The following is a 26,968-nucleotide window of genomic DNA, read 5'->3' on the forward strand; positions in this document are numbered from 1 at the left end:
AGTTCTAATATCTTATTCTCTAAGTCTTACATTTTTATTTAACCCATCTCCATTAATCTGTGTATCACCACAAGGTCATGCCCTACAAGAAAAGTTTCAGCACATCTGTCTCTGGCTCCATGGCTTCTCTTCTCTCTACGTTTTTTTAGCTATGACCTCATGGTAATGCGCAGATTAATGGAGATAGGTTAAATTAAGATGTAAGAATTAGCAAATAAGATGCTAGAGCTAATGGGCCAAGCAGTAATTTAAATAATATGTTTTGAAATGGCAGCTTCCTGGACCATGCTTTCAGTATGAACTCTGACAATGTCTGGCTATGGAGCATTTAAATGGGTTTTGTAAAAAAGTGCTACAATTTGCTTAATGGCAACCTAGGCCCTCTGTGTGCCTGAAAATGGGGCAATGTTCATGGCTCTCAGAAGCAGCAAACATGTCTCCACCATATGTGACTCCATAGAGCAAACACGCTGGACTGTGAAGTGGGTCTTATCCATGCCCACTTAGCATAAAAAAATGCTCCTGGTCAAAAGATAATTACAGATTTTCAATAAATACAAATTCAGACATAAAAGACCTCTAAATGGGTCACAGTGTGTTTAAAAAATGTATGTAGGCTTGGGAGAAAGAAGAAAGGGAGTATAGAGAGTTATAAAAATAGGTAAATGGTTTTTTAAAAATAAAGCAAAATCTTTAAAAAGACAGAGTAAAGAGAATCATAGAGTAAAAGGAGTAAAATAAATAAGCCACATAAAGATGAAAAATACACAGAGAGTCTGGATTATGTATATTATTGTCTTTTCTTTGATTTTTTTTGACTACAGAAAGACTTTGATTCTGGAGACTGCTAAGCTAAGCCAACATATACATTTTAAAACTATCTTGAATTCAAAATATGGGTCTAAGGATATGTGGCTTTCAGAAAGAGGTGCTTCTTTTATTTCCACAGAGGATGAGAACCTGTGGAATCCTTCCAGATGAATGTGGTTTGATGGACCAAGATCTCCTGAAAGGTTGCCTTGAACATGTCTCAAAAATATTACTTCACCCAACAAACAGTAGGAAGTAGTTTGGAAAGAACTACACCAAAATTCCCAAATATTGTTTATAAATATTTGTTTACATTTAAAGAGGGATATGATATAGAAATGAATAATTTGTGTTTATATGGATCTTGGTCTATTGATGTATATTTCTGCTGTTGATTAAGGTGTTGCAATTGTGAAGCTCATTTAAAAATGAATGTACAATTAAGAAATATAAGCTAATAGATAATAATCTATAATAGTCAAGTTAGTAGTCATTTTAATTGGATTTTCTAGATATATAGAGATATATTTCAGTTAGATAGGTATTCTTCAAATATTTCAGAGACCTTCAGAATACAGCACTTAAAATGTTTAAAGAATTTAGGATCTTTCATGACACGAGACACATTTGCTCCTGGCATTACCAATTACTTCAAAAGGAAGATGATTCCCCTCTGTATGCTATGAATATCATTGGTTAATAAAGAATTGTCTTGGACCTGTGCAGAACAGAATAGAGTTAGGCAGGGAAAACTAAACTGAATGCTGGGTGAAGGAAGGTGGAAAAGATAAGTCATGGAGCTCCCACCAGAGACAGACATGCTGAAACTTTGCTGGTAGGGCATGACCTTGTGGTGATGCACAGATTAATGGAGATGGATAAAATTAACATGTAAAAGTTAGCAAATAAGATGTTAGAGCTAATGGGCCCAGCAGTGATTTAAATAATATTGTTTCTGTGTAATTATTTTGGGAGTCTGAGTGACCAGGAAATGAACAAGTGGCCTCCATACAACAGTAAAATATTAAAGTAATTCTTAAGGATAAGCTAGATCACAGGAATCAGTAGGTTAGGCCTGCACAGTATTAGGCTGCTAAGAAGTCTAAGTTACCAGAAGTTTCCAAAGACCTTCCCCATATTTATTCAAGCAAAAGTAAAACTTGGCAGATTATGTATGCTAGTTACATACATACATACTGATCTCCTAATGTTCAATTTCTCATTTAGGAAAAGAGCCAACTAGGTTAGCAAACACAGCAGAAGTACAAAGCAACTACTTTTGTTATTAATGTAGGATTTTGGTTATAACAACTTCACATTCATGATTACAGTGACTTTTGTCCAAAAGATAATAAATGCTATTATCAGATCTATACATTTCTTTTTAATGCTTTTATCACTGAATCTTTGACTTGCTTATTTCTTAGACTATAGATAACTGGATTTAACACAGGAATGATAACTGTGTAAAACAGAGAGTCCATCATGTCTTGATCATCTGCTTTTGGAGATGCGGGGCGCACATACATGAAGAGAAGAGGGCCATAATATAAAGACACAGATAAGAGATGGGCTCCACAGGTGGAGAAGGCTTTCTTTATCCCCTTCAAAGACTTGCTTTGTAAGATTGTAAAGATAATACATGTGTAAGAAACTAGAACTGTCACCATGGTAACTACTTGAATGGAACCAGCCAAGATAAATACTAACAGGAAGTTAATGGAAGGATCAGAACAGGAAATCTTCAACAATGGCATAATATCACAATAAAAGTGATGTATTATGTTGGAATTACAGAAATTTAACCTCAATAAAAAAAATCTCATGAATTAAGGCATGAAGAAAGCCACCTACAAATGACAAAATGATTAGCCAGGAACACAATTTATTGGTCATGGTCACTGGATAAAGTAGAGGTTTGCAGATAGCTACATAACGATCATAGGCCATCGCAGTCAAAAGAAAGCATTCTGTGGTTGCACTGACTGCAAAAGAAAAGAACTGTGTCAGGCATTCAGAGAGAGAGATCTTCATGTTGTGAAATAACAAAGTGACCAGTATTTTGGGTGACACAGTAGATGATACCCAAGTATCCACAAAAGCTAAACTACTGAGGAATAGGTACATGGGAATGTGAAGGTGAGGGTCTTTCCAGATGAGAGTGATCAAGCCAAAGTTTCCTGTAATGGTAATGAGATACATCACCAAGAAAACAAAAAAGAATGGGACTTCCCACTGAGCTTGGAGTGGCAATCCTACAAGGACAAAGTCTGTCAGCACTGTTGCATTCTTCCTTTCCATGACCTCACTGGATGTCCTCTGAAAGGAAAGTGAGTGAACATAAAGAAATTCCATAAGTGTCAGAAGAAAAGGACCAGAGGCTATACATGAAGATGTTTTGTAAACATGCAATTCATTTGGCGATGCAAAGAGTTAACTGTGAGCTAAAATCAAATTTTAGTTTTCGGCATAACTTGTGTTATGCCAATCCAATCAAAATTTGGATTTTAATTTTTATTTACAAACCTTGTGTTTTTCATAAATGTAATTCCACCAGCCAAATACTCTTCATATTTTGATTTTCCCCTCATTTTGATTGTTACAGGTATTAAAACTAAATTACTGAAACTATTATGTTATTTTTGGAAACATAAAGGCCAGTTAGGCTGCCAATAAAAGAAAACATTTTACAAACCTCACAGACTGGTTGATGAGTTGTGTCATCTACACGCAACTCAGAAGAAAAATTAAAAATAAAATAATTTTCCAACCTACTGTAAGACTTAAGAGATTTCAGAATATCCAGTTTGCTGGCCGAGCGGTGGTGGTGCACGCCTTTAATCCCAGCACTCGGGAGGCAGAGGCAGGCGGATCTCTGTGAGTTTGAGACTAGCCTGGTCTACAAGAGCTAGTTCCAGGACAGGCTCCAAAAACCACAGAGAAACCCTGTCTCAAAAAAACCAAAAAAAAAAAAAAAAAAAAAGAATATCCAGTTTGCTATTTACCTGGATTTTTACATGGATTTACAGATTAATCTGTGTCACTTCTAAGCTAATATGAGTCACTGCAACCTGCTTATCTTCAAAATTTTCTTCAACTAGCTATACCTCCTATTGTGTTTTGTGTTCTTTTCATTAATTCATTTACCTGTTTATTTATGTTGATACAGGATTTCACCACGTTGCCCTGACTGGCCTTAAACACATAAAGATTCTTTAACCTTTGTCTCCCTTCTTAGTGCTGGGATTAAACACATGTGCTATGCCTAGTCCTCTTTTCCTTGATAGTTAAAAAGAATGTGTTCTTCCAATCTACAAATCTAATGTACCTAATTAAAACTGCCTTTACATCTTTCTAAAATATACACTCATTTTCTTAGTTTATGAACATTACTTGAAAATACTTTCATCTCCAACACTTCTTTTGGAAGAATAATGTCAAGTCAATTGTAAAAGCTGAAACTGGCTGTATAAATAACCAACAATTTGAATTTGAATTTGTAGGCTTAGTTCTATGAAAGTTCAAGTCACAAAGAAATTTAGGTTTCTAAAATACTTTTATGTATGCATAATTTCTAAAGTTATAGATGGGAAAAGAACAGTTGAGATACATTTTCTGTATGGCATCTTGTGTGTCTGTAATATACAATGCAATTGTTACAAGAAGTGGGTGAAAAAACTAAGAGCTTATATTTTACTGCCACATCAAATATTTGTTAAAATGTACTTAATTAAAGAGTATGATCTTTGTATCATAAACAATTAGGATATATCACATAAGAATCATTGTATGTGCATTTTTAAAATGAATTACATGTTTCCATAATTTATCTTATAAGGTTATTATAGTTAGGTTCACAGGTAATAAATAGCAATTAAAGAACAACTATGGCTGGAATTTAAGATGAATAAAAAGGATAAATTAATCACTTAGAGACCTATTTTGCTTTCTCTGACTTTAGTCATAAAAATAAAATTTATTATTCTAATCGATTTCTATATTTACTTTTCTCTTTGAACAATTTATAAATGTGGTCTTAAGTTAGTATGTATTAAACAAAATTTTAACTTTTTAAAAAAGATTTATTTATTTAATATACACTGTTCTGTATGTATGTATGAGTCTTCCAGAGGTTCTGAGTTTAATTCCCAGCAACCACATGGTATCTCACAACCATCTGTAATGAAAATTTTAACTTTTTAATAAATAGTATAATTATTATATACATTATCTCTTTCTTACCTATATCCTAAGAAGAATCAAGGAGAAGTTTAAAAGCCCTAGGTTTCATAAAGTAGGAAAGTCCAATTTTAACACAGAAGTGAGAAAAGTATAGGTAGCAGTGTTTGCATGCTGATTCATTTAGAGGCTGCATTTCTTAAGCGAAGGAGAGGTTTCATGTATAAATACACCTTCAAAACAGAACCACAACAATTGCACAACTATGTGCTTTTACCAAAAGACAAAGGCATGACGAAATTGATTCCCCAAGAGACTTTATTGGGAAATCCCTTTAGGAAAGTGACTGCTCTCTTAGGCATTGTAGAGTTGGACCATCCACAGAAAAGCTCCAGCAGTTCCACTGGGTTTTGCAGCCTTTGAAATCATAAACTTGACATGAATGCACATCATTGAGTTGTTAGAATGTATATTATATTGCAATTTATTTTTTGGTTTTCTGCCTTAGGGTAGAATTTAGAAGACTTGACAAGCTTTTACATTTTCAACCTCAAGTAGAAATTGTTTAGACAAATCTTCCTTCACGTATAATATGTGTTCTTTCTACTTTGACTTGTATAACTCTGAGCTAGTCTAAGCATGGTTTTAGTAAGTCCAAAGATCTAGATGCCCTTCTGGAGTCAACCTAAGATGGAGCTGGTAGAGAATGCTAGCTCAGGTCAGCTTACTCCACCAGTTCAAGCTTAAATCTAATGGGAAATTGTACTAATGAATGTCAAGGGGAAGGAGAAGGGCAAGAAAAAAGACAAGGAGAAGGGCAAGAAAAAAGACAAAGTACCTCGATGGGTAGTGACTAGAACTCTGCCTCCCAAATATGAATAGCACCAAGCTTTAAAATAGCCCATTAAAAACATGTAAAATCTGCTTCAGTAGTAGGGTTGGGTTCAGATCCTCCCTCTGTGATATGGTGATCCTGTGGACATTGGCCAAGCATCTATAAAGCAAAAACCCTTGAACTTTGATTAAAGCAGGTGCAAATGCACATGTAAACCAGTTGCATTTTCTAGAAAGAGGGAAGTGGGCAGCTGCACAAGAGTTTCAGGGTAGGACAGTAACTGTGTAGCTCTAGCACAGAGGAAGGTTTGACAAAATTTTACATGATACTAAAAGAGTACAGAATTTCCCTTGAGTATTAGCAGAATTTTCCATAAACATTCAATGAAAACAAACAGTTCAGTTTACTTATTGCTGCATTTATTTACATTTGAAATTTGCATAGTGGTCTGAAACTCCTGACAGTAAAATATTTTTGTTTATTTGATAAAACTATCATTTTGAAGAAAGTAAAAAGCCAAAAGGTGTTTCCTTTTTTTTTTGAAGACTGACTTTTTTGATGGTCAAATCAAGGCCATTTCCTTTATATTGTGCCACTTTTGTTTAATTAAATCCATCCAAACTGAACTCTTCCATTTTATCCTTTAGCTTTCTGACTGATACAGTTATAGGTACTGCCTATTAACATTCAGTGACCTACTCAAGAAAATATATGGTATAATTAACAAAAGACTCTGTATGAAACCCAGGATTGCATATGATGTATATGGGGAAATTTGAAGGGAGAAGTTGGAGGTAGATATGATCATATGGTATTGTATTCTAGTATAAAGTTCTTGAGAATAATGAAAAAATAAAAAATATACAAAATTATTAAAATAAATAGATATATAGATATAAAACAATAAACCGTAGCAAAACCAGGTAAGATAATCCTCCCTACAAAAAGAGGCCTTTCAAGACATTATAAACAAAGAAAAGATAAGCATCTCTTCTCATGGGCAGATATAGGGTAAGTTAAGAGAATATTAAAAGTTTGGTCTTGCATTTAACTGCCTTTTTCTTTATTATTGTGATTTATTTTCTATTGATTTTTCTATGATATGTGGAATTTCTATAAGCACTAAAAGTCAAAGAAATAACTTAGGTAAAAAGTTTGAAGAGCTGGTAGATTTCCTATTTTTTTGTTTGTTTTGTTTTTCATATGCCTAAACATGAAAATAGAAAATAGAAGCTAAACACACAACGGATAAATACAATTAAAGAGTTCAACCTAGATGGCCCTGTCTGCTGTTGCACATATCCCACTAAGTCTTCTGGAAAGAACCAGTATTGCTTTTAATAAGTACTGAATTAGTAAAGCCACATGGAAGAACACATACACCAGTGGAATGTTTTTTTTTCTACTTTATTTAACACGACATAAAGACTTAATGAGATTCTTCAATATTTTCAGATTAGAAATACTAATATTTCAAGGATTTTATTGGATATGTTGCCTTATCATTGTTAACACACTTGAAAATTGATTTAACCAGAGTATAAAAGAAATATAATAATTATAATTGCAAAAATCTTTGAACACTTTCCAAAACAAAAATATACAAAAAATGGAAACATCTGTGGTTGTTTATAGTGAATATGAATAAGAGACTTTTGAGACCTAAACATGCCTCTCTAATCTTTTTTTCAGTGAATCCATGACTTGCTTGTTTCTCAGGCTGTAGATAATTGGGTTTAGCACAGGAATTATGACAGTGTAAAACAGAGAGTCCATCATACCTTGATCATCTCTTTGTTGAGATGCAGGGAGCACATACATGAAAAGAAGAGGGCCATAGTATAAAGACACAGATAAAAGATGGGCTCCACAGGTGGAGAAAGCCTTCCTTAGGCCTTGGACAGACTTCCTCTTTAAAATTGAAAACAGAACCAGTGTATATGAAACTAGTACAGTCATAATGGTGAACACCTGTATTGAACCAGACAAAATAAATACTAATAGAAGATTAAGAGTAGGATCAGTACAGGAAATATTATACAAAGGCATAATATCACAATAAAAGTGATGTATTATATTAGAATTACAGAAGGTTAACCTGAATAAAAATAATACGTGAAACAAAGAATGAAGAAAGCCACCTACAAATACTGAAACTAACATTCGGATGCATAGTCTATTGGTCATGATTAATGGATAAAGTAATGGTTTGCATATGGCTACATAGCGGTCATAGGCCATTGTCCCTAAAAGAAAGCATTCTGTGGTTCCACCAAATGCAAAGGCAAAAAATTGTATCATGCATTCAGAAAGTGATATTATCTTAGTCTTGGATAACAAGTCAACCAACATATTAGGAGTCACTGTGGATGATATCCAAGCATCTACAAAAGCTAAACTCCCTAGGAAAAAGTACATAGGGATATGGAGGTGGGGGTCACTCCAGATGAGAGCAATCAGACCTAGGTTCCCCACAACTGTGATGAGATATATCACCAAGAAAAGCAGAAACAGGGGCACCTTCAGTTCTGGATGATCAGTGAGTCCTGTGAGAACAAACTCGGTCAGCAGTGTTGCATTCTCTTTTTCCATATGTTGTTCACTGGACTTTACCTGAAATGAAATAAAACAAGTATAATAGAACACTCACTAATATTTTAAGGTCAGCATGGTGAAAGGAATTCATAAGAAGTCAAATCTTTACCATATGTATTATAATTTCTCAGGTCTTCTAAAACTAGTGCTGCAGGTGGTTGTGAGCCACCATATGCATACTAGGAACTCAACCTGTGACCTCTCTGCAAAAGCAACAGATACTTGTTACTGCCAAATCATCCGTCTAGCCACAGTTTCTCCATTTTTTCTTTTAGCATCAACTTCCTTTCAATAAACTCATCTCCCATGTTAAATCAAAGACCTACATGTCCAAAAGGAGAGAGAAAAGAAACACGAGGAAACCATATTAAGCAGAGTGATCAAAGAAAGGAGCAGGGTTGAACGAGGAGACTGGGTGTTGTGAACACTAGAAAAAGAAAGACATTAAGAATAGCACAGAAATACAGTGCCAAGTGTAAAAACAAATGCTTGAGGGAGAGAGAGAAAGTAAGAGAAATTGCTGAGAAGGGAAATACAGAGAGTGTTAGTGGCTTCAACAAGAACAGTTTCCTTTATTGAATAGAATTGAAATCATGGAGTAGTGAGATGGTAATGTGAAGGAGTAGCATGGGAATCAAGAACATGAATGATACAGTACCATTCATTAACCACAGAGGACAGCTGACATTTGTCTGTTTCGTGGATCCATATAACTTGTTTCTTCTGTAAAATACTTTAAGAAAGTTCTCCAAAGTAAGAGTGGGCAATTGAGAAGAAATGGAGATAATCAGAGAAGAAAAGAGAGATGAGAGATAAAAACAAAACAAAACAAACAAACAAAAAAACTAAACTTATACAGAGATAAAGAAAAGAAAAGGTCATAAAAATAGGCAAAATCCAAGTCAGAACTTGATAAGTATAGTAAAGGCAAGCCAAGGAGACAAGAGGGAGCATGAGAGATACCCAAAACAAAATACTGAGAAATGCTCAGAGGTCTTGGGGGAACATTCATTCTAACCTTTGCGTTACTAATAGGTGTATTATCAGAATAACTTCTCTTTGATTAAGAATTAAGTTTATTTTATTATGGAATCTGTATATTATTAAAAGGAAGCTTCAGCTTTAAAATTGTAATAGGTACGGTGACAGTGTCTAAAGGTTCATTCCACATGCAAGTGATACTTTATCTCATTTTAATAAATAATAGAAGCCAAATATTAACTAGATACTGACTATATGAAGAACCAATGCCAGTAACTGAACAGATAAAGTAAGTTTTATAATGAATGAGTTTACATACATGCTATCCCAAATCACAAAATCATTGAAAATCCTCAAGTAAAGTGTATGTAGGAATTTTTCAAATAACAAATGTTGATAAATATACAATATAACAAATATAACACATTATATGTAAATAACTCAATTACAGTTATATATATTTATACAAAAGTGTTTCAGTGTGCATTTACATATAATTATAATTATAAATATTCATTTGTTCATATCATATATCTATATTATATATATAAAATACCCAATGAAACTTTTGTCACATGAGGAGTATAAAGGAATTACTATTTAATTTGTAGACCTTCAGCTTTAATCAAAAATTTAACTTTCTTGGATGGGTCTTTATAGCACAATTGTCTAATTATTTCTTATACAAGAATAATGTCAATCTGAGACCCGAGTTCTGAAGCACTCATATTTTATCTCAACAAATCTGAAAAAGTTTTATAAATACAGTGGAAGGACAATAAATATTTTTATAAGGAATAGTTAAATTTATAGCTATGTTCCTTGCTCAGATTTTAGTCATGAAAATGATACAAGCAAATTTTTCAATCTTTAGTTTTAAAAACTAGACCCTGGCTATTTTTGCTTTTTGTACATAAATTCCAAAATTACTATAAGGTCATAGACTTTAAACCTTGCAAATTTTAAAACTTCTTTATAAGGATTAATATTAGGAAATATTTTCAATATTACCAATATCTTCTGAGGAATTGTAGAGATCCTTCAAAAGCAAAAATCACACATGACAGCCCTGATATGAAGACTGTGTAGTTTCCCGACTCACTTAGATGGCTTCACTTACAAAGAAAACTAAGGGAAATTCTATTTATATAATTAATCTTTGAACACAGTATCAACCAATTGCACATTTGTGAAGTTTGTTCCTAGGAAAGAGAATATGAAGAACTGAAATTCCCTTCAGAATGTCTTAGGATTCCCTGTGGGATAAAATGCAGATCATCAACTGGGCATTGCTGATGAAGGTGTGTGCAAAATTCAGGTATGCCCAAAAGACTGATAAACATTTCATCATAATTGACATACCTGGTTGCTTTATGTCAATTTTTGTTTAGATATGAAATTGAATGCAGTGAGTGCTTTGTTGTCATAATGTCTGTACTAATCAAAACATAATTTAAAGCAGTTGTCTATATTTCCTACAAGAGAAAATACAAAATAATATTGTTCTGATATTAAAAATAACATCTTATATTTGGCCATCTCTAAACTCCCTTAGTTCAATCATACATCTGGTAAAAGTTTATATCACGACAAAGAGTAGAGGAAAAACAAAAAACATATGTTATAAAATAGAGGCGAATAACCTTGCTTTTCAAACAGCAGTGCCATGAATTTAAAGATTTGAGGACAAATCAGTCACTTTGTAGAGATTCCATCCACCATCATAAGAAAATTTAATTCAATAAATTAGTCTTTTAGTAGACATTGTATATTCAAAACATAGTAATGTGTGTGTGCAATTGGTATGCACACATAGATTTATATACATACAAATGTTTTGTATAATTGAGTGTATCTCATAGCAATAAATTAAAATGAAATTTATTCCTTGAAATTCTGAAGCTTGCATGGGCAGCCCATATATGGCAGTTCTGTTGAACTTGTCCATATTGGGTTTCACGGTGTAAGCTGATGAGGACGCCTGACCAGGTCTTCCTCAAGAGGGCATCAGAACTCATTACAAATGGTTGTAAGGCACCATGTGATTGCTGGAAACTGAATTCAGGACCTTTGAAAGAGCAGACAGTGTTCTTTTTTTTTTTTAAGATTTATTTATTATGTATACAATGTTCTGTCTGCATGTGTGCCTACGTGCCAGAAGAAGGCACCAGATCTCATTACAGATGGTTGTGAGCCACCATGTGGTTGCTGGGAATTGAACTCAGGACCTCTGGAAGGAAAGTCAGTGCTCTTAACCTCTGAGCCATCTCTCCAGCCCCCAGACAGTGTTCTTAATCACTGAGCCATCTCTCTAGCCCTCTCGAAACAATATTATCCTTTATTTATTTTACTGATCATATAGTCAAAACCTGTGCTCTGCAGTGGTCGGTATGTTTCCATATGACTTTTTAGAAAGTCATTTATTTATCTTTTTGTGCTCCCTCCTCTACCCTATCTTCCTTTCTTCTACTGCAATTTTACCCTTCCTGTTTCAGATCTGAAACAAAAAGCAATATCCTGGATCTATAGAATTTATATGTTAAAATGAATATCCTACCAAAAGGAAAATACATATTCAACACAGTTTCTGTCAAAATTCCAGTACAATTCCTCACAGAAATTGATAAATTATTTTAAATTTCATATGGAATTATAAAATGCCCAGGATATTCCCGCAAAAAGAATCGTGAACAAAAACGAAAGAAGAAAGAAAGATCAAAAGAAAACTTTTGGAGGTATTACAATTCAAGATTTCAAGTTATACACAAAGTTATAAGACATCATTGTATCTGCATATAAAATAGACCCATTGATCAATGGACAGAATTTAGGACCCTCATACAAACTGACTTCAAAATACATATTTAATTTTGCAAAGCAAATAAAATATTAATTGGAGAAAAGACAGAATCTATAAATGTGGCCAGTCAAACTTAGAAGTGACAAGTAGAAAAATGAAATTAGATTCTTATCTCTCACTTCAATAAAAACTCACCTCCAAATGGTCCAAGAACTTCAGCAGATGATATGATACCCTAAATCTGGTAGTGGAACAAGTAAGGGATATACTTGATCTCATTGGTATAGGAAGGGCTTTCTTGAAAGGACTCTGGTAGAGCTGGTGTTAAGACTAGCAATTAATAAATGGGACCTCAAGAAATTAAAATGCTTCTGTACAACTAAGGACATCATCATTTTAATGAAGGGACAGTCTACAAAACTGAAAAAGTCTACCATGTACACATCTGACAATTGGTCATTATCTAGAATATACAAAGAACTAACAAGTGAAATCATCAAAAAGGAGAACAAGACAATTAAAAAATTGGGCATGAATATAAACAGAGAGTTCTCAAAAGACAAATGCAAATAGCTGTGAAACCCTTCAAAATATTCAACATCTTCAACCACCAAGGAAATACAAATTAAAACAAGTTTGATATTTCATCTTATCACAAAACCACACAAGAAGACAAATATGGGTGTGGGTGTGATGAAAGGGGAACACTTACTCACCACTGCTGAGTGTGCAAAATGATATGCCCACATGGAAATCAGTATGGGGGCTAAAAATCTTTAAATACCTTATGCAGCATGATCTAGCTATCCTCTCCTGGTTATACACCCAAAGGACTCTACATCCTGCTATAAGGATACCTGATCACCCATAGTCACTGTGGAACTATTTCTACAGCAGTAGCTATAATATTACTGAATAATAAAATTCAGCTAAAGGAACACATGAACATATTCTCAAAGTTTTCCCACAGCCACATCTCTGATGGAAAAATGCTTTCCTGGTTAAAGTTTTGGATTTCACATAAGTACTAGCCTAAGAAAATTTATCAGAAATTTCTTTAAAATATTTTATAAAATACTGTAAAAGTGAGTGGATATATTACATATATTATTTACATTATACATTTATTTTTGTATATGGAGGTGAATGAGAGATATGTATTCCTATAAATCACCAAATGAGAACATAATATTGTATTCTTACAATACGGTGTATGTCAACTATTATTAGTATATTTACATGGCAGTTTTAAAACATAAACTGTTTTTTAAACAAATGAATGGGCAGTCTGATACTAAACCATCTTTTACATGATAATTTTTCCTTTATTACATCCATTACATTTTAATTAATATCCATTATGAAATGTGTAATGGGGAATAAAATTGAATTGTGGAAGAAGAAGACTCATATTCTTTATTAGCATAATCTTTAATAATAAAAATAATAATGATAATAATAACGATGACAGGATAAAGCAATAGATAACTTAAAATAAATTTGCATGATAGAATATAACAGCAACCAAATACATGCAATAACTGTGGTGTCTGGGAAGAAAGGGTAACTGCAGCTGAACTGATAACCTTTCAGTGTTTCTGGAGATTTAGGTGAGTTCCCTCAGGGGAACTTCTGAGGCCATGATGATTTCAAGCATATTGGGATGCGGATCTCTGGAATTATACTGACACAGTGTCTGTTTTAAATACTTACATGTTGTCATCAGATCTTTGATCCTTGCAATTGTTTCTCTACTATATCTTGTCACAGTCTATCCAAGCTAAGGAAACTATCAGCTTAGTTTTATGATATCTATGCCTACCAAGAAAAAAACGGTAGCAACAACAGCTTGAGCTAGTACCTAGCAACGATTCTAAGCAAAGAAATATATTTGGGCTCATTCTTTAGATTTGTTTGCTTGTTTATTTATGAGGTGTACATGTGTGTGTGTGTGTATGCATGTGTATGTGTGCACACTCGCATGCACACCATAGAGTGTCTGTGGAGGCCAGAAGACAACCTATGTATGAGAGCCAATTTTCTCTTTCTTCTATGTGAGTTCTGAGGTAATTATATTCAAGCCTCAATTCTTTTTTTATTGATTGTTGTTGAGCTCTACATTTTTTTTCTGCTTCCCTAGCTGCCTTTCCCCTCCCCTTCACCCTCTCCCAAGGTTGCCATGCTCCCGATTTACTGAGGTCTTGTCTTTTTCTATTACCCATGTAGATTAGATCTATGTATGTTTTTCTTAGGGTCCTCCTTATTGTCTAGGTTCTCTGAACCTTATAGAAGAGAAAATGAGGAGTACACTTGAACACATTGGCACAGGAGACTACTTTCAGTAGCACAGACACTGAGAGATACAATTAATAAATGGAACCCCCTGAAACTAAAAAGCTTCTGTAAAGCAAAGGACACAGTCAACAAGACAAAACAACATCCTTCAGAGTGGGAAAAGATCTTCACTAACCCCACATGAGACAGAGGTCTGATCTCCAAATATACAGAGAATCAAGAAATTAGTCATCTTAAAGTTGTCTTGATTTGCATTTCCCTGATCGCTAAGGAAGTTGAGCATGACCTTAAGTGTCTTTTGGCCATTTGAGACAACTTTAAGATACCACCTTACACCTGTCAGAATGGCTAAAATAAAAAACACCAATGATAGCCTTTGCTGGAGAGGTTGTGGAGAAAGGGGTACACTCACCCATTGCTGGTGGGAATGCAAACTTGTGCAACCACTCTGGAAAGCAGTGTTTCGGTTTCTCAGGAAATTCGGGATCAACCTACCCCTGGATCCAGCAATACCACTCTTGGGAATATACCCAAGAGAGGCCCTATCATACAACAAAAGTATATGCTCAACTATGTTCATGGCAGCATTGTTTGTAATAGCCAGAACCTGGAAACAACCTAGATGCCCTTCAACGGAAGAATGGATGAAGAAAGTATGGAATATATACATATTAGAGTATTACTCAGCAGTAAAAAACAAGGACTTCTTGAATTTTGCATACAAATGGATGGAAATAGAAAACACTATCCTGAGTGAGGTAACCCAGACCCAAAAAGAGGAACATGGGATGTACTCACTCATATTTGGTTTCTAGCCATAAATAAAGGACATTGAGCCTATAATTCATGTTCCTAGAGAAGCTAAATAAGGTGAATCCAAAGACAAACACATAGGCATCCTCAGGAATATTAACCTTCATCAGGCGATGAAAGGAGACAGAGACAGAGAACCACACGGGAGCACCGGACAGAAATCTCAAGGTCCAAATCAGGAGCAGAAGGAGACGGAGCACGAGCAAGGAACTCAGGACCACGAGGGGTGCACCCACACACTAAGACAATGGGGATGTTCTATTGGGATCTCACCAAGGCCAGCTGGCCTAGGTCTGAAAAAGCATGGGATAAATCCGGACTAGCTGAACATAGCGGACAATGAGGAATACTGAGAATTCAAGAACAATTGCAGTGGGTTTTTGATCCTACTGCACGTACTGGCTTTGTGGGAGCCTAGGCAGTTTGAATGCTCACCTTACGAGACCTGGATAGAGGTGGGCAGTCCTTGGGCTTCCCACAGGTCAGGGAACCCTGATTGCTCTTCGAGCAGATGAGGGGGGGGGGACTTGATCGGGGGAGGGGGAGGGAAATGGGAAGCGGTTGTGGGGACGAGGCAGAAATCCTTAATAAATAAATAAATTAAAAAAAAATTTAAAAAAAAGAAATTAGTCATCAAAAGAACAAATAATCCAGTAAAAATGGAGTACAGACCTAAAGAGAGAACTCTCAAAAGAGGGATCTAAAATGGCTGAAAGACACTTAAGGAAATGTTCCAGCATCAGTTCTTAAGCCTTGGCAACAAACTTTACCAGCAGAGCCATTTCACCAACCAGGGGCTAAGTTTTCATTACAAAAAGGGACATATTCATTGCATTTTGTGTATTTGTGAATACACTTCAATTTTGCAAACATTTATGTAAGATCTCATATGTGTAAGCTGCTGTGAAAGAAACCAAAAAGTAACAGAGCAGTAGGAATATAGATTACAATCTACAAGTCAAAGCTATGTGTCACATAAGTTCAAATTTGGCCCAAGAAGTGTTATTAAGTTATTCTAATTAGTGATATTTCCTGTCCTAGTTGTGGTTACGTAAATGTCTTATAAGGAAGTAGTCACAGTTTGGTCAGACCTTGAAATGTTAAACTAATATTGAGTATTAATGGTAAGGGGTATGTCAAGGTAGGGCAGGGATTCTTCGTAAAGAGGATTTTTAAGGGAAAGCAATCACATAAGACAGTAATGTAGGTCCAGACGAATCTCAATGATGCATTTTGGAAATGACAAAATTTCCATTTGGAGAATTGTGAAAAAGACATAGGATTTAGAGAAGGTTTCATTGGAAAGGACCTCAAATCACACCAGTGTGAGAAATGTTTTGTAAAGAAAAATATAGACATGTCCACATTAGCATACAGAATAAATCTATACAAGATATATATGAAAATAAATATGAGATATTAATATGGTATGTGCATACCATCTCATAGTTATGAAAATACTTAAAAAATATCAAAAGGGTTTTGAATTCATTTTGTCATCAACAATTACTTAACAGCATCACTTCTGAAAGAAGAGAGTATTTGCAGGTTTTAGGATATAAAAACTACAGTTTCACATGAATAGAGGTAAGGTTTTTAGAGTGTCTCTGCTACATCAATAGAAATCTCTATGGCATTTCAAGGATGATAGAAAAAAGGCAAGGTGGAACTGTAGATGGATAGCTCGGGAGACATGAAAACGTACAATGTATGAAAGGCGAACAGGAAAATTACTACACACACACACACACACACACACGTGCGCGCGCTTGTACATTTGTTTATTTGTGTTCTAATTTTCACATGCCGCTCCAAACACACTTTGTATTATTGTATCATAAAGTGTTATCGTTATTTAGTCTTTGATAATATGCACTTGAAGCTTCCTTTTTTTTCAAATATATATTCCAATAATGGCATTACTTGAAGCTTTAGCTTAATAGTGTCATTTTACCTAAACTAAGAACAATTGGCAGTCTTTCCTCCCCATTGTGCACTCTTCGCTGAGCATTTCTCTCTACTTGTCCAGTTTACTGTTGGGTTTTGAACTACATAAGCTCTCAAGAGTGAGACCATCAGACAATACAAAGCAGCACTGAAAGTGGCCTTAGAAGGCATCCTAGACTATGGAACCTGGACTCTGTTCACTCATCTGATTACTCCTTACTGTTGTTCCCTGGAATTATGAGTATCACATTGAACTCTCCTTTCTGTTTATTTCTCTTGTAATTTTTAGGTTGCGTTTCTCTAAGAAGTGAAATTAACCTTTTTTTTTTTTTTTTGGACAGGATTTCTCTTTAGCCTTGGAGCCTGTCCTGGAACAAGTTCGTGTAGTCCAGGCTAGACTTGAACTCACAAAAATCCTCATGCCTCTGCCTCCCGAGTGTTGGGATTAAAGGCATGTGCCAGAAATTAACCATTTTTTAAAGAAGTGAAATCAAGTCATGTTGATGATTAGCCATATATTACAGTTCTGCTGTCCAGTGAAATAAAAGCCTGCTTCCTCCACACAGTTGAATTTGATGCTTCTTCAAATTACACAACAGTATTGGCATAAAGGAAATAATATTCAATTATGATTTGCAGAAATACCATTTTTAACAGTTAATACACTTATGAAGCCACACTGAAAAAAACTTCAATACTGGGTTTAATTTTCTCTGATGTAATTATTCTCATATGTAATAACATTTGTTAGAAAGTATTCTTGTGTTCTTGAAGACTTTTAATTTTTAAAGAAGATTTTAGACACTTGTACTTTTGTTAATTAAAGTACTATATGAATTACAATAGTAAAATTTTTTGGACAATGAACTACTGTCACTTTGAGCTTTGACTGTTTTGTGATTATCTATCGAAACACAGCAGATAATTGTAACAAGTCTAAAAAGTTCTCTGTAATAATTTGGCCAATGAATCTGTGACTTGCTTATTTCTGAAACTGTAAATTACTGGATTTAACACAGGAATTATGACTGTGTAAAATAGAGAGTCTATCATATCTTTATCATCTACTTGTGGAGATGCAGGGTGCACATACATGAAGAGAAGAGGACCATAGTATAAAGACACAGATAAGAGGTGGGCTCCACAGGTGGAGAAGGCTTTCTTTATGCCTGTATCAGATTTCTTTTTTAAGATTGTAAACAGAATAATAGTGTAAGAAACAAGGATTGTTGAAATAGTGAAAACTTGAATTGAGCCAGAGAAAATAAAAACAATTAAATAATTAAGAGAAGTGTCAGTACAGGAAATTTTTAACAGTGATATAATGTCACAATAAAAATGGTGTATCACGTTGGAATTACAGAAGGTTAATCTCAATAAAAATCCTTCATGAATTAAAGCATGAATAATTCCACCTACAAAACACAATACTATCAGACATACACACAGAGTATTAGTCATAACTACTGGGTAAAGTAAAGGTTTGCATATGGCTACATAGCGATCATAGGCCATTGCTGCCAAGAGGAAACATTCTGTAGTTGCACTGATATTAAATAAAAAAAATTGTAGCATACATTCAGATAGAGAGATCAGCTTGCTTTTAGCAAAGACGTTAAGCAGCATCTTTGGAACCACTATGGAGGATATAGATGCATCTACAAAAGCTAAACTTCCAAGGAACAGGTACATGGGGATGTGAAGATGAGGGTCAATCCAGATGAGAATGATCAAACTGACATTTCCCACAATGGTGATGAGATATATCACCAAGAAGACGAGGAACAGAGGGATTTTCCACAGTGGCTGGTGAATGAGTCCTGTAAGAACAAACTCTGTCAAGACTGTTGCATTCTCCTTTTCCATGTCTTCACTGGACGACTCTGAAACGAAAGGTAGTGAATGTACAAGAGCATTTGCTAGAGCTTATAAAATGAAAACTAGAGACATGGACTTGAAATGAATGCAAACATCTATCAGAAGGTCCTTTAAATTTTATTTATCATTTATAATAAATTATTTAGATTAATGTAACAACACAAATTTAATTTTTAAAAGCATAAGTTGAATACTATGTAAGAAGTTTTAAAGACTTTAACATATTTTTAGTTGTGTGTGGGTGTGTGTACATGCGTGCACACCTGAATGGGTGTAGGTATTCATGGAGTCAGAAGTAAGTGTGGTATCCTTGAAGCTGGAGTTATAGGCATTCATAAGTCTGTAAATCATACAAGATGAACTGAGCTCCAGTCCTCTACACCAGCACTAAAGCAGTTAATCTCTGGGCTATCTCTTGGGCACTGAATAACAAGGATATTGAACAAGTGGAACACACTTACCATTTTTTACTCACTCAAATGTTATCATAGGGAAGAGCATTAGAACAATTTAAAAATATTTTTAAAATTAAATATGTAGTAGTGGAGAAAATAGGTTATTAGGAAGAAAAACTAGTGGGAAATATTAATTATAAAACCATTGTTGTTCTGAGGCTTCTAAACTACATCATATATCTGAATTACTTGGGGACATTGTGCAAAATTGTTGATGTATTTTCATAGAAACAGAAACAGCAATTTTAAAATGATGTTTAAAAGATTGCATTCTAGTCAAATGCCAGTAGCACACACTTTTAATCCCAGAATTCAGGTAGAGGCAGACGGATCTCTATAAGTTCAAGGCTAGCCTGGTCTACAGAGCAATTTCCAGGACAGACTCCAAAGATACACAGATGAACCTTATCTAAAAAAAAATCATCAATAACAACAAAAAAGGTCTGCATTCTAAAAATTTTTGGGTGATACATATATGTGTGAAGTGATATGACCCTGAGAATGGTGAAGCAGTGACAAGGTCTACTTTTAAAAATTAGTAAATTAGAATGTACAGTGACACCTGACACCTATGTTATGGTCAGAGGTATCATGTGGTGCCTGTATGCATGGACATTTAAAGTTGAGAATCAGGATGAAGCTCAGTAGCAAAGTTGTAAAAAGTCCATCCTCTGATCACGCAGGTGACAAGGGCTCAGCAGGATGAATGAGCAATAGTGAATAGGGACAATGCCGATGGGAGTAGCTAATAGTGAGTTTATGTGTTTCTTGGCATGGCAGAGTACACAAAGAGAAGGAAATGGAGGCATGGGAATAAATTCAAGAAGCTTATATTAAAGTAGTTATAATTGAGGTAGATTCCATTTTTGACAACCATCTGATCCCTGTTACATAAGGCAGAAGTTGTCCACCACTGTTGAAACCAAAGCACTTGAAAATAACCTTTGCATCTTGATAGAAAATACAGCAGAACTGGGACAAACTGTAAATTCACCTGCCTAGATTTGGTTTAGAATAGGAAATGGGCGAGACACCCGGATACAAAGCATAGTTTTAGTCATGAAGGCAGCACCACCTGAACTCCAGCCTTGCAGTGCATGCTATGATTTGACACACAGGGCACAAGACCTAATGCACTTACAGCTTCGGGGAGCTGTTTACTAGCACCTGATTCTAGCTATTTACTGACTACCTGGCTACCTGCTGTTACTGATCCCTTTTCTTGATGAATATTCAAATTCTCCTAATTTTCTTTAGTGTCAAATATCTACCTCATAATGCACTTCTTTTTCTTTGTCACCAAAGACACAATTAACTCCATTGAAGATCAAAAAAGACAAGAAAAGCTGGAAAATGGTAGCACATTCCTGTAATCCCCGATGCTTTAGAGCCTGAGGCAGGAGATTAATTCTTTGGCCATAGAGTGAGAACCTGACTCAAAATAAACACAAAACAACAACAACAACAAAATTAAGTTTAACTAGATAACTGATAGCCATGGTCCTTAAAAATGGGACAGACATGAATAATGAGAAAATGAAGCAAAATTAACCAACAGTTAAATTTAAAACACTGGTAGGAAAAGTGAAGGAAATCTTTGATTGCTGAAATTAAGAAGTGGGATCTTTGTTGAGAACGGTTTCTCTATGTTACAGAAAAAAAATTTAATTTTTTATGAAATAAAAGAATTAGAAGTTCTCAAATAAATTTGCATTTAAATTGTATGTATGGGAAAAGGTAAGAATGTCATGGAATAAAGTTCTCTGCATATTTCCTGTCTATTTATATGTAGGGTGTATGTTTGTATAAAGCAAAGATATATACAGATATATCAGTTCATAAAACTTCATGAAATGTAGTGTCTATAGGGAGAAATATATTTGTATATATATCCTATTTCTATTTCTGTACATGTATATATACTCTTCAATAAATTATTAGAGAAGATGAGACTATAGAGGAGTGAGGAAATCTTTTCAATAGTCACTTTTTCTGCAACGGTCATAAAGTTTGCTATGTAAGAGCAACTTAATATTTTATCTGATCACAACTAAATGTAATAGCTGCTTAAGTAGGTAATAAAAATCCCTAACTATGAGAATTCAGGTTAAATATTTTGCTTATTAATATTTAATCATAAAATAAAATATATAGAAAATCCTTTATTGCTCTTTTCTTCTATACTGATCTAGAATCTGAAAAGGTAAATATAAAATTATTATATATTTAAGAGCATTTTTAGCTCTTCATGCAGGAAGGAATCTTACAGAAATTATCTCTCTCTTACCTATATCCAGGAAGATGTTTCAGGGATCTTTAACAAATGTTGGGATGCCTAAAGCAGAGAAAAACAAAGTCTGTCAGGAAGTCAGTAACATAGGGAGCAATTCTTAGCACAGTGGCTCATAGTGGAGTGTTTATCCTATAAACACAGAAAATTTTTATACAATTTTGTTTTCAACACACATGTCAACCAGATTTAAACCTGTGTGCTTTTCCCAAAAGAAGAAATGAAGAGCAGAAATTCCCATTATGAGTTCAAACATTCCCCATGGAGAAAGTGTAGCTGCTGTGCTGGACACCTTGGGCTTGACCTGTGACAAGTCCAAATGATCCCATGGGTACACAGCTGATAGTTACATTATGATTATCTACTCAGAGTGTCCAAATATAACTTTGGATATAGAAATTGCACAATATGTCACCATTTCTTACATCAGTTGACATTTCTGACAGATTAGGCAACTTTTATTTAATTTTTAAGGTTTGTCTACAACGTTTCATCATGTTGTCCTCATATGTTATTTTACTTTGTTTGTATCCATTCCCTTGCCCACTGCCGTCCATATCCCCCTCTTTCTTCCAAGTGGTGTTCTTTCTTTTTCTAATTACTCTGTGCTTTAGCCTTCCTATGACATGTATTCCATTTACCTTTTATTCCTGATTTTGCTTTAGATCTCTTCCTCTTTTCTAACAATCCTTATCTATTTTCATGACCTACAAACTCACACACAATACAATACAAACATACACACAAATACACTTAAATTTAAGTTCTGTATGTGAGAGGTAAATGCAGTATTTTTCTTTCCGATCCAGCTTATTTCACTCGACTAATGATTTCTAGTTCTATACATCTTCTTTCAAATGTCACTGTTATATTTTTCTTCATGAATAAAAATGATTCACTGCATACAAGTGTCATGTATTTGCTTGTTGATGGTCACCTAGGTTAAATTAATATTCTGGATATTGTGAAAAGTGTAGAAACACAATAAGATGCACAAATATATCTGTGCCACAGTGATTTAGATTCCTTAGTGTATATTTCCAATCACGGTATAGCTGAATCACACAGTATTTCTTTTGTTTGAGAACTCCCATATATATATTTCTAGAGTGGCTTCATAAACTTGCATTACCACAAGCAGGGATTAAGTCTCCTATTTATGCATGTCTTCACAAGCTTTAGAAGTCATTTGGTTTCTTGGTGATTGCCATTACAACTTAGATTAAACTCACTTAATCTAAGTTAAATATGATTAAGAAGTCTGGGAGTAACGAAGAAAGAGGAAGGAAAACAAGCACAGGATATTTGTCTTATGTGTACTCCATCCTTGGTTCCATCACACAAGAGTGTAGACTGAGTTTCCTGGAGTTCCTTTCTTTGATAGTTGTAGGTGTGCTCAGAGGTGGTCTACACAATAGAGTAACACTTTTGGCACAGTTCACTGAAAGACTAAAGTTAGGAAAGACCCAAGAGCACTGGAGAAAACAAATAATTTTAAATGTAAATAGTCTATATAGAGAGAAGCAGGCAGGAGGCACATGTGGCTAAGGAGACAGCATATGGATATTTGAGATTACACATGGCCTAGAGGTATGGTCAGAAACTGAATAGTCCCAAAACTCAAAGGAAGGCTCTGGAGGATGTTTTAACACAACAGAAATAAGTTCATATTTTTCTTTTGACTATTAACATGAGAATTTGTCTATTAGCACTCATTCTTCAGGCTAGAGAGATGGCCTAGGAGAACTTCCTACCATTCTAGAGTACTTGAGTTCATGTCAGTTTCCTACATCCAAATGGTGGCTCTCAATTGCCTATATCCACTTCCCAGGGCTCTATTTTGGCCTCTGAGAGTATTAGGCATGTAGATGGTACACAGACATAATTCAGGCAAAACACCCAGAAATATTAAAATAAAAATAAACACCCATTGAGAACAAGCACTTAAATTTTCTTTGTCTCAGGTTCTTGCCCCCTTTTAACAGAGCCACATGAGGTCCATCTCATAGACCGAACCTTATATGTAACCAGAAAATTGTTGATTACTCTCATATCATGCATGCCACTGTTGTACCAGTTAGCATGTCTTGTTAGACCAATAATCTCAGCTAAGTGAGACTGATGATCACTTTGCTATTCTAATAAAGTGCATAGCACCTTCTATCACTATGAAAGCTAAACAGTAGAATGAGACTCTGGTAAGAACTGATTCATTTCTTCATGTTCTATGCCTCAGGTATGAGAATTCTTACCATAGAGACACTTAATTGTCAGTTTTTATTGCTTCTCTATTCACAATTGCTGTGTAATATTTGTTTACACTATGTGACTGTCACTGTGATTGGTTTAGTAAAGAAATGAATGGCCAACAGGACAGAGAGGTGGCAGAAGAGATTGATAGTATTTCTGGGGAGAGAAAGGAAGTGGAGGAGGAATCAATGTGTGTAAATTATGCCAGAAAGACACCAGTGAGACTCAGAAGGAGTCAGACATATGGTACAGAGTAGAGGTAAGCATGGGAGAATGTAAATTAATAGAAACAGGTAAATTTGAATTTAAAGAGTTTATTGTGAAAAACCAAAAAAAAAGAGTTTATTGTGGACAAGCCTAAACTAAAGGTCAAACTTTCATAATTAATAATAAACCTCCATGTCATTATTAGAGAGCTGGTGATCCAAAAGTAGTCCAAGAAAGCTTGTTACATTTGTTTCCCAATGTATGGCATGCAAATCCACATAGGGATTGAGAAAGGTGGAAAAAATTTTCCAAGTATGCTTGGTGCTTTATGGTGTTCTGGGCAAAACTATTTTAAGATCTGCCACTAGTCAGGATCATAACAGGAAGAACCATAGACAGCTGACCTGAGCTCTTGAGAGTGTGTAGATTCTTGACCAAAAGTTGGGGAGCCTTGGATCAGTATCTATCCCTGGTGATTGGGCTGGCTTTCTGGAGCCCATTCCCTACGGTGGGTTGCACAGTCCTGAAGCAAGAGGGAGGGGCTTCTTCTTGTCATGCTTTGTTTTTTTTTCCAATGGTAGGCTTTGCCCTTTCTGAGGAGTGCATGGGAATGGGGTGACAAGAAGGCTGGGGTAGCAGTTGGAGTGAAAGGAGGGGAAACTGTAGTTGGTATGTAAAATAAATAGAAAATTTAAAATAAAGAAATAAAATAAATAGGACCTGTTACCTCACACTTGATTAGGGCTAATAAGAGGTGGTTGATGAGTTACTCTGTAGGGATAAGTCCCGCCCCTTAGGGGGCATGTTCGCCTCGGGCTAATGTTTACCTATAAATCTGGTGAGCATGCTCACAGTGCTCGTTTCTGCTTTCCTGGTCTCCGCCGGAACTCGGTGGTTCTATAAGTCTATTAAAGCTGTATATATTTTTACAATCTGTCTGCATTCATTTATGCTGTTACATTTTGGCGTCCAATGTCGGGCTATTTTGCCCCTGCCCCCGGCACTGGGGGGGGGGGCGCAAGCTCGATCTTTCCCAACCTTTGCGAGCAAGATTAGCTACCAGAGCTCAGGAAGCACGATTGGACTCAAGTGCATAGCCCGCTAGCTAACAAAGCACGCTCCCAGGTGCCATTTTTTTAGTTTGTGACTTGGGCCCCATTGATGCACTCGGCCTTCAGGCCAATAATATCCAGAGAGGTAGGCTGATCTCTGGGAGTTCAAGGCAGGCCAGGCAGTGGTGGCACATGCCTTTAATCCCAGCACTTGGGAGGCAGAGACAGGCGGATCTCTGTGAGTTCGAGGCCAGCCTGGTCTACAAGAGCTAGTTCTAGGACAGGCTCCAAAACAGCTGAGACCACCGCTGGCAGGAACTGGTCATTGCAGGTAAAAAATTTTTCTTTTATAAATAAAATGTCTGAACACATTAGTATTCAAGAATTTAACAGTTTTTTTAATTGTACCATGTGGGAGATTTTACAAGAGGTGTCTATCACCCCACATCTATGGATCCTTCTGGGATTCATAGTTTTCCTTGGCACTATATGGTTTGATAATAGAAATATGATAAAGTCTTTACAAGACGAATCCAGGATTCTTAAGGCAGAGGTTGAACCCTTAAAAACAATTGAGAATGACAACAGTCTTCTCAAGAGTCAGTTTGAAGTTCTCCAGGAAGAGAACAGATCTTTGTTTAACATGATCCGATCAATCGAGCAAAATTTAAAAAAGGTACAGGCTGATGCTAAGGAGAAATTCATTACTATGGAAGAGGGAACAGCTGATTTGGATCATAACCTTCAGTCCCTTTCTGTAGGAACTGAAACATTAGTGGCTGATATTAAGGAGAAATTCATTACTATGGAAGAGGGAACAGCTGATTTGGATCATAAGCTACAGTCCCTTTCTATAGGAACTGATACATTAACTGAGAGAATCAAAACTGCTGAATGTGACAATCGGATTTTGTCTAATGCTTATGACAGATTGGTGGAAAGATTGTCAATACAAGAAGGCACGGTTTATGGCTTAAAAATTATGTCCAAAGATGAGATGTTATATCTAATGGACAAACTTCATACTTTAGAATCCTCAATGAAGGCTTTGGAACATAATTCTGGACAGGAGTTTCAGACATTGCAGAAAGCAATGGTGAATAGAATTGAAAAGATTGAGGAATTTCTAAATTCTGATGAAGAAGAGCAAAGGGTAGAAAGGCAAATTTTAACTACATCTGCGGGTAAATCTCTCAGGGACAATTTCCACAAAGCCCTACCTACAGCTCTCCCTTTCTTTCCAGTAATAACAACAGAGAAGGTGATTGGTTCTAGAAACCCTAGGATCATCAAGGAAGATACATGGGGGCCTGTTCGTATGAATGATCTCAAAGAAATTAAACAGGCTGTCATGACTTTTGGGATGCACACCTCTTTTGTTAAAAAGATGCTAAAATCTTGGGCCATGACAAGCAGAGCAACCCCCTCGGACTGGCTCCAGCTGAGCTCTGCCGTACTTGAGAGTGGACTGCAATTGAAATGGAAATGCTTATTCAGGCAAGAGGCTAGACTTTTAGAACAGCAGGAAAAAGCGAAGAGAATTGACATTTTCCTAGATAAAATTCTAGGTGAAGGGCTCTT

The 26,968-nt window shown here is 35.4% G+C and overlaps 2 protein-coding genes and 1 pseudogene across 2 annotated transcripts; all 3 read right to left on the reverse strand.

The window, feature by feature from the left end:
* Positions 1-2,180: 2,180 nt before the first annotated feature.
* On the reverse strand, positions 2,181-3,129 carry LOC121461915 (annotated as a pseudogene).
* Positions 3,130-7,486: 4,357 nt separating this feature from the next.
* Positions 7,487-8,464, reverse strand: LOC121461854 (olfactory receptor 186). Its single transcript, XM_041673188.1, has one exon. It carries the CDS (start codon positions 8,414-8,416, stop codon positions 7,487-7,489), a length of 930 nt encoding a protein of 309 aa, XP_041529122.1. The 5' UTR covers positions 8,417-8,464.
* Positions 8,465-18,191: 9,727 nt separating this feature from the next.
* On the reverse strand, positions 18,192-19,127 carry LOC121461638 (olfactory receptor 187). Its single transcript, XM_041672727.1, has one exon. The coding sequence runs from the start codon at positions 19,119-19,121 to the stop codon at positions 18,192-18,194; it is 930 nt and encodes a 309-aa protein (XP_041528661.1). The 5' UTR covers positions 19,122-19,127.
* Between the last annotated feature and the right edge of the window lie 7,841 nt (positions 19,128-26,968).

The sequence above is a fragment of the Microtus oregoni genome, unplaced genomic scaffold (genome assembly GCF_018167655.1).
Source record: "Microtus oregoni isolate MIOR12 unplaced genomic scaffold, Mior012 000023F_ref0000262, whole genome shotgun sequence".
Lineage (NCBI taxonomy): Eukaryota > Metazoa > Chordata > Mammalia > Rodentia > Cricetidae > Microtus > Microtus oregoni.

Bases quoted from the DNA above. Each gene is read 5' to 3' on its own strand.
- LOC121461638 (XM_041672727.1), bottom strand. From the start codon at position 19,121: ATGGAAAAGGAGAATGCAACAGTCTTGACAGAGTTTGTTCTTACAGGA.
- LOC121461854 (XM_041673188.1), bottom strand. From the start codon at position 8,416: ATGGAAAAAGAGAATGCAACACTGCTGACCGAGTTTGTTCTCACAGGA.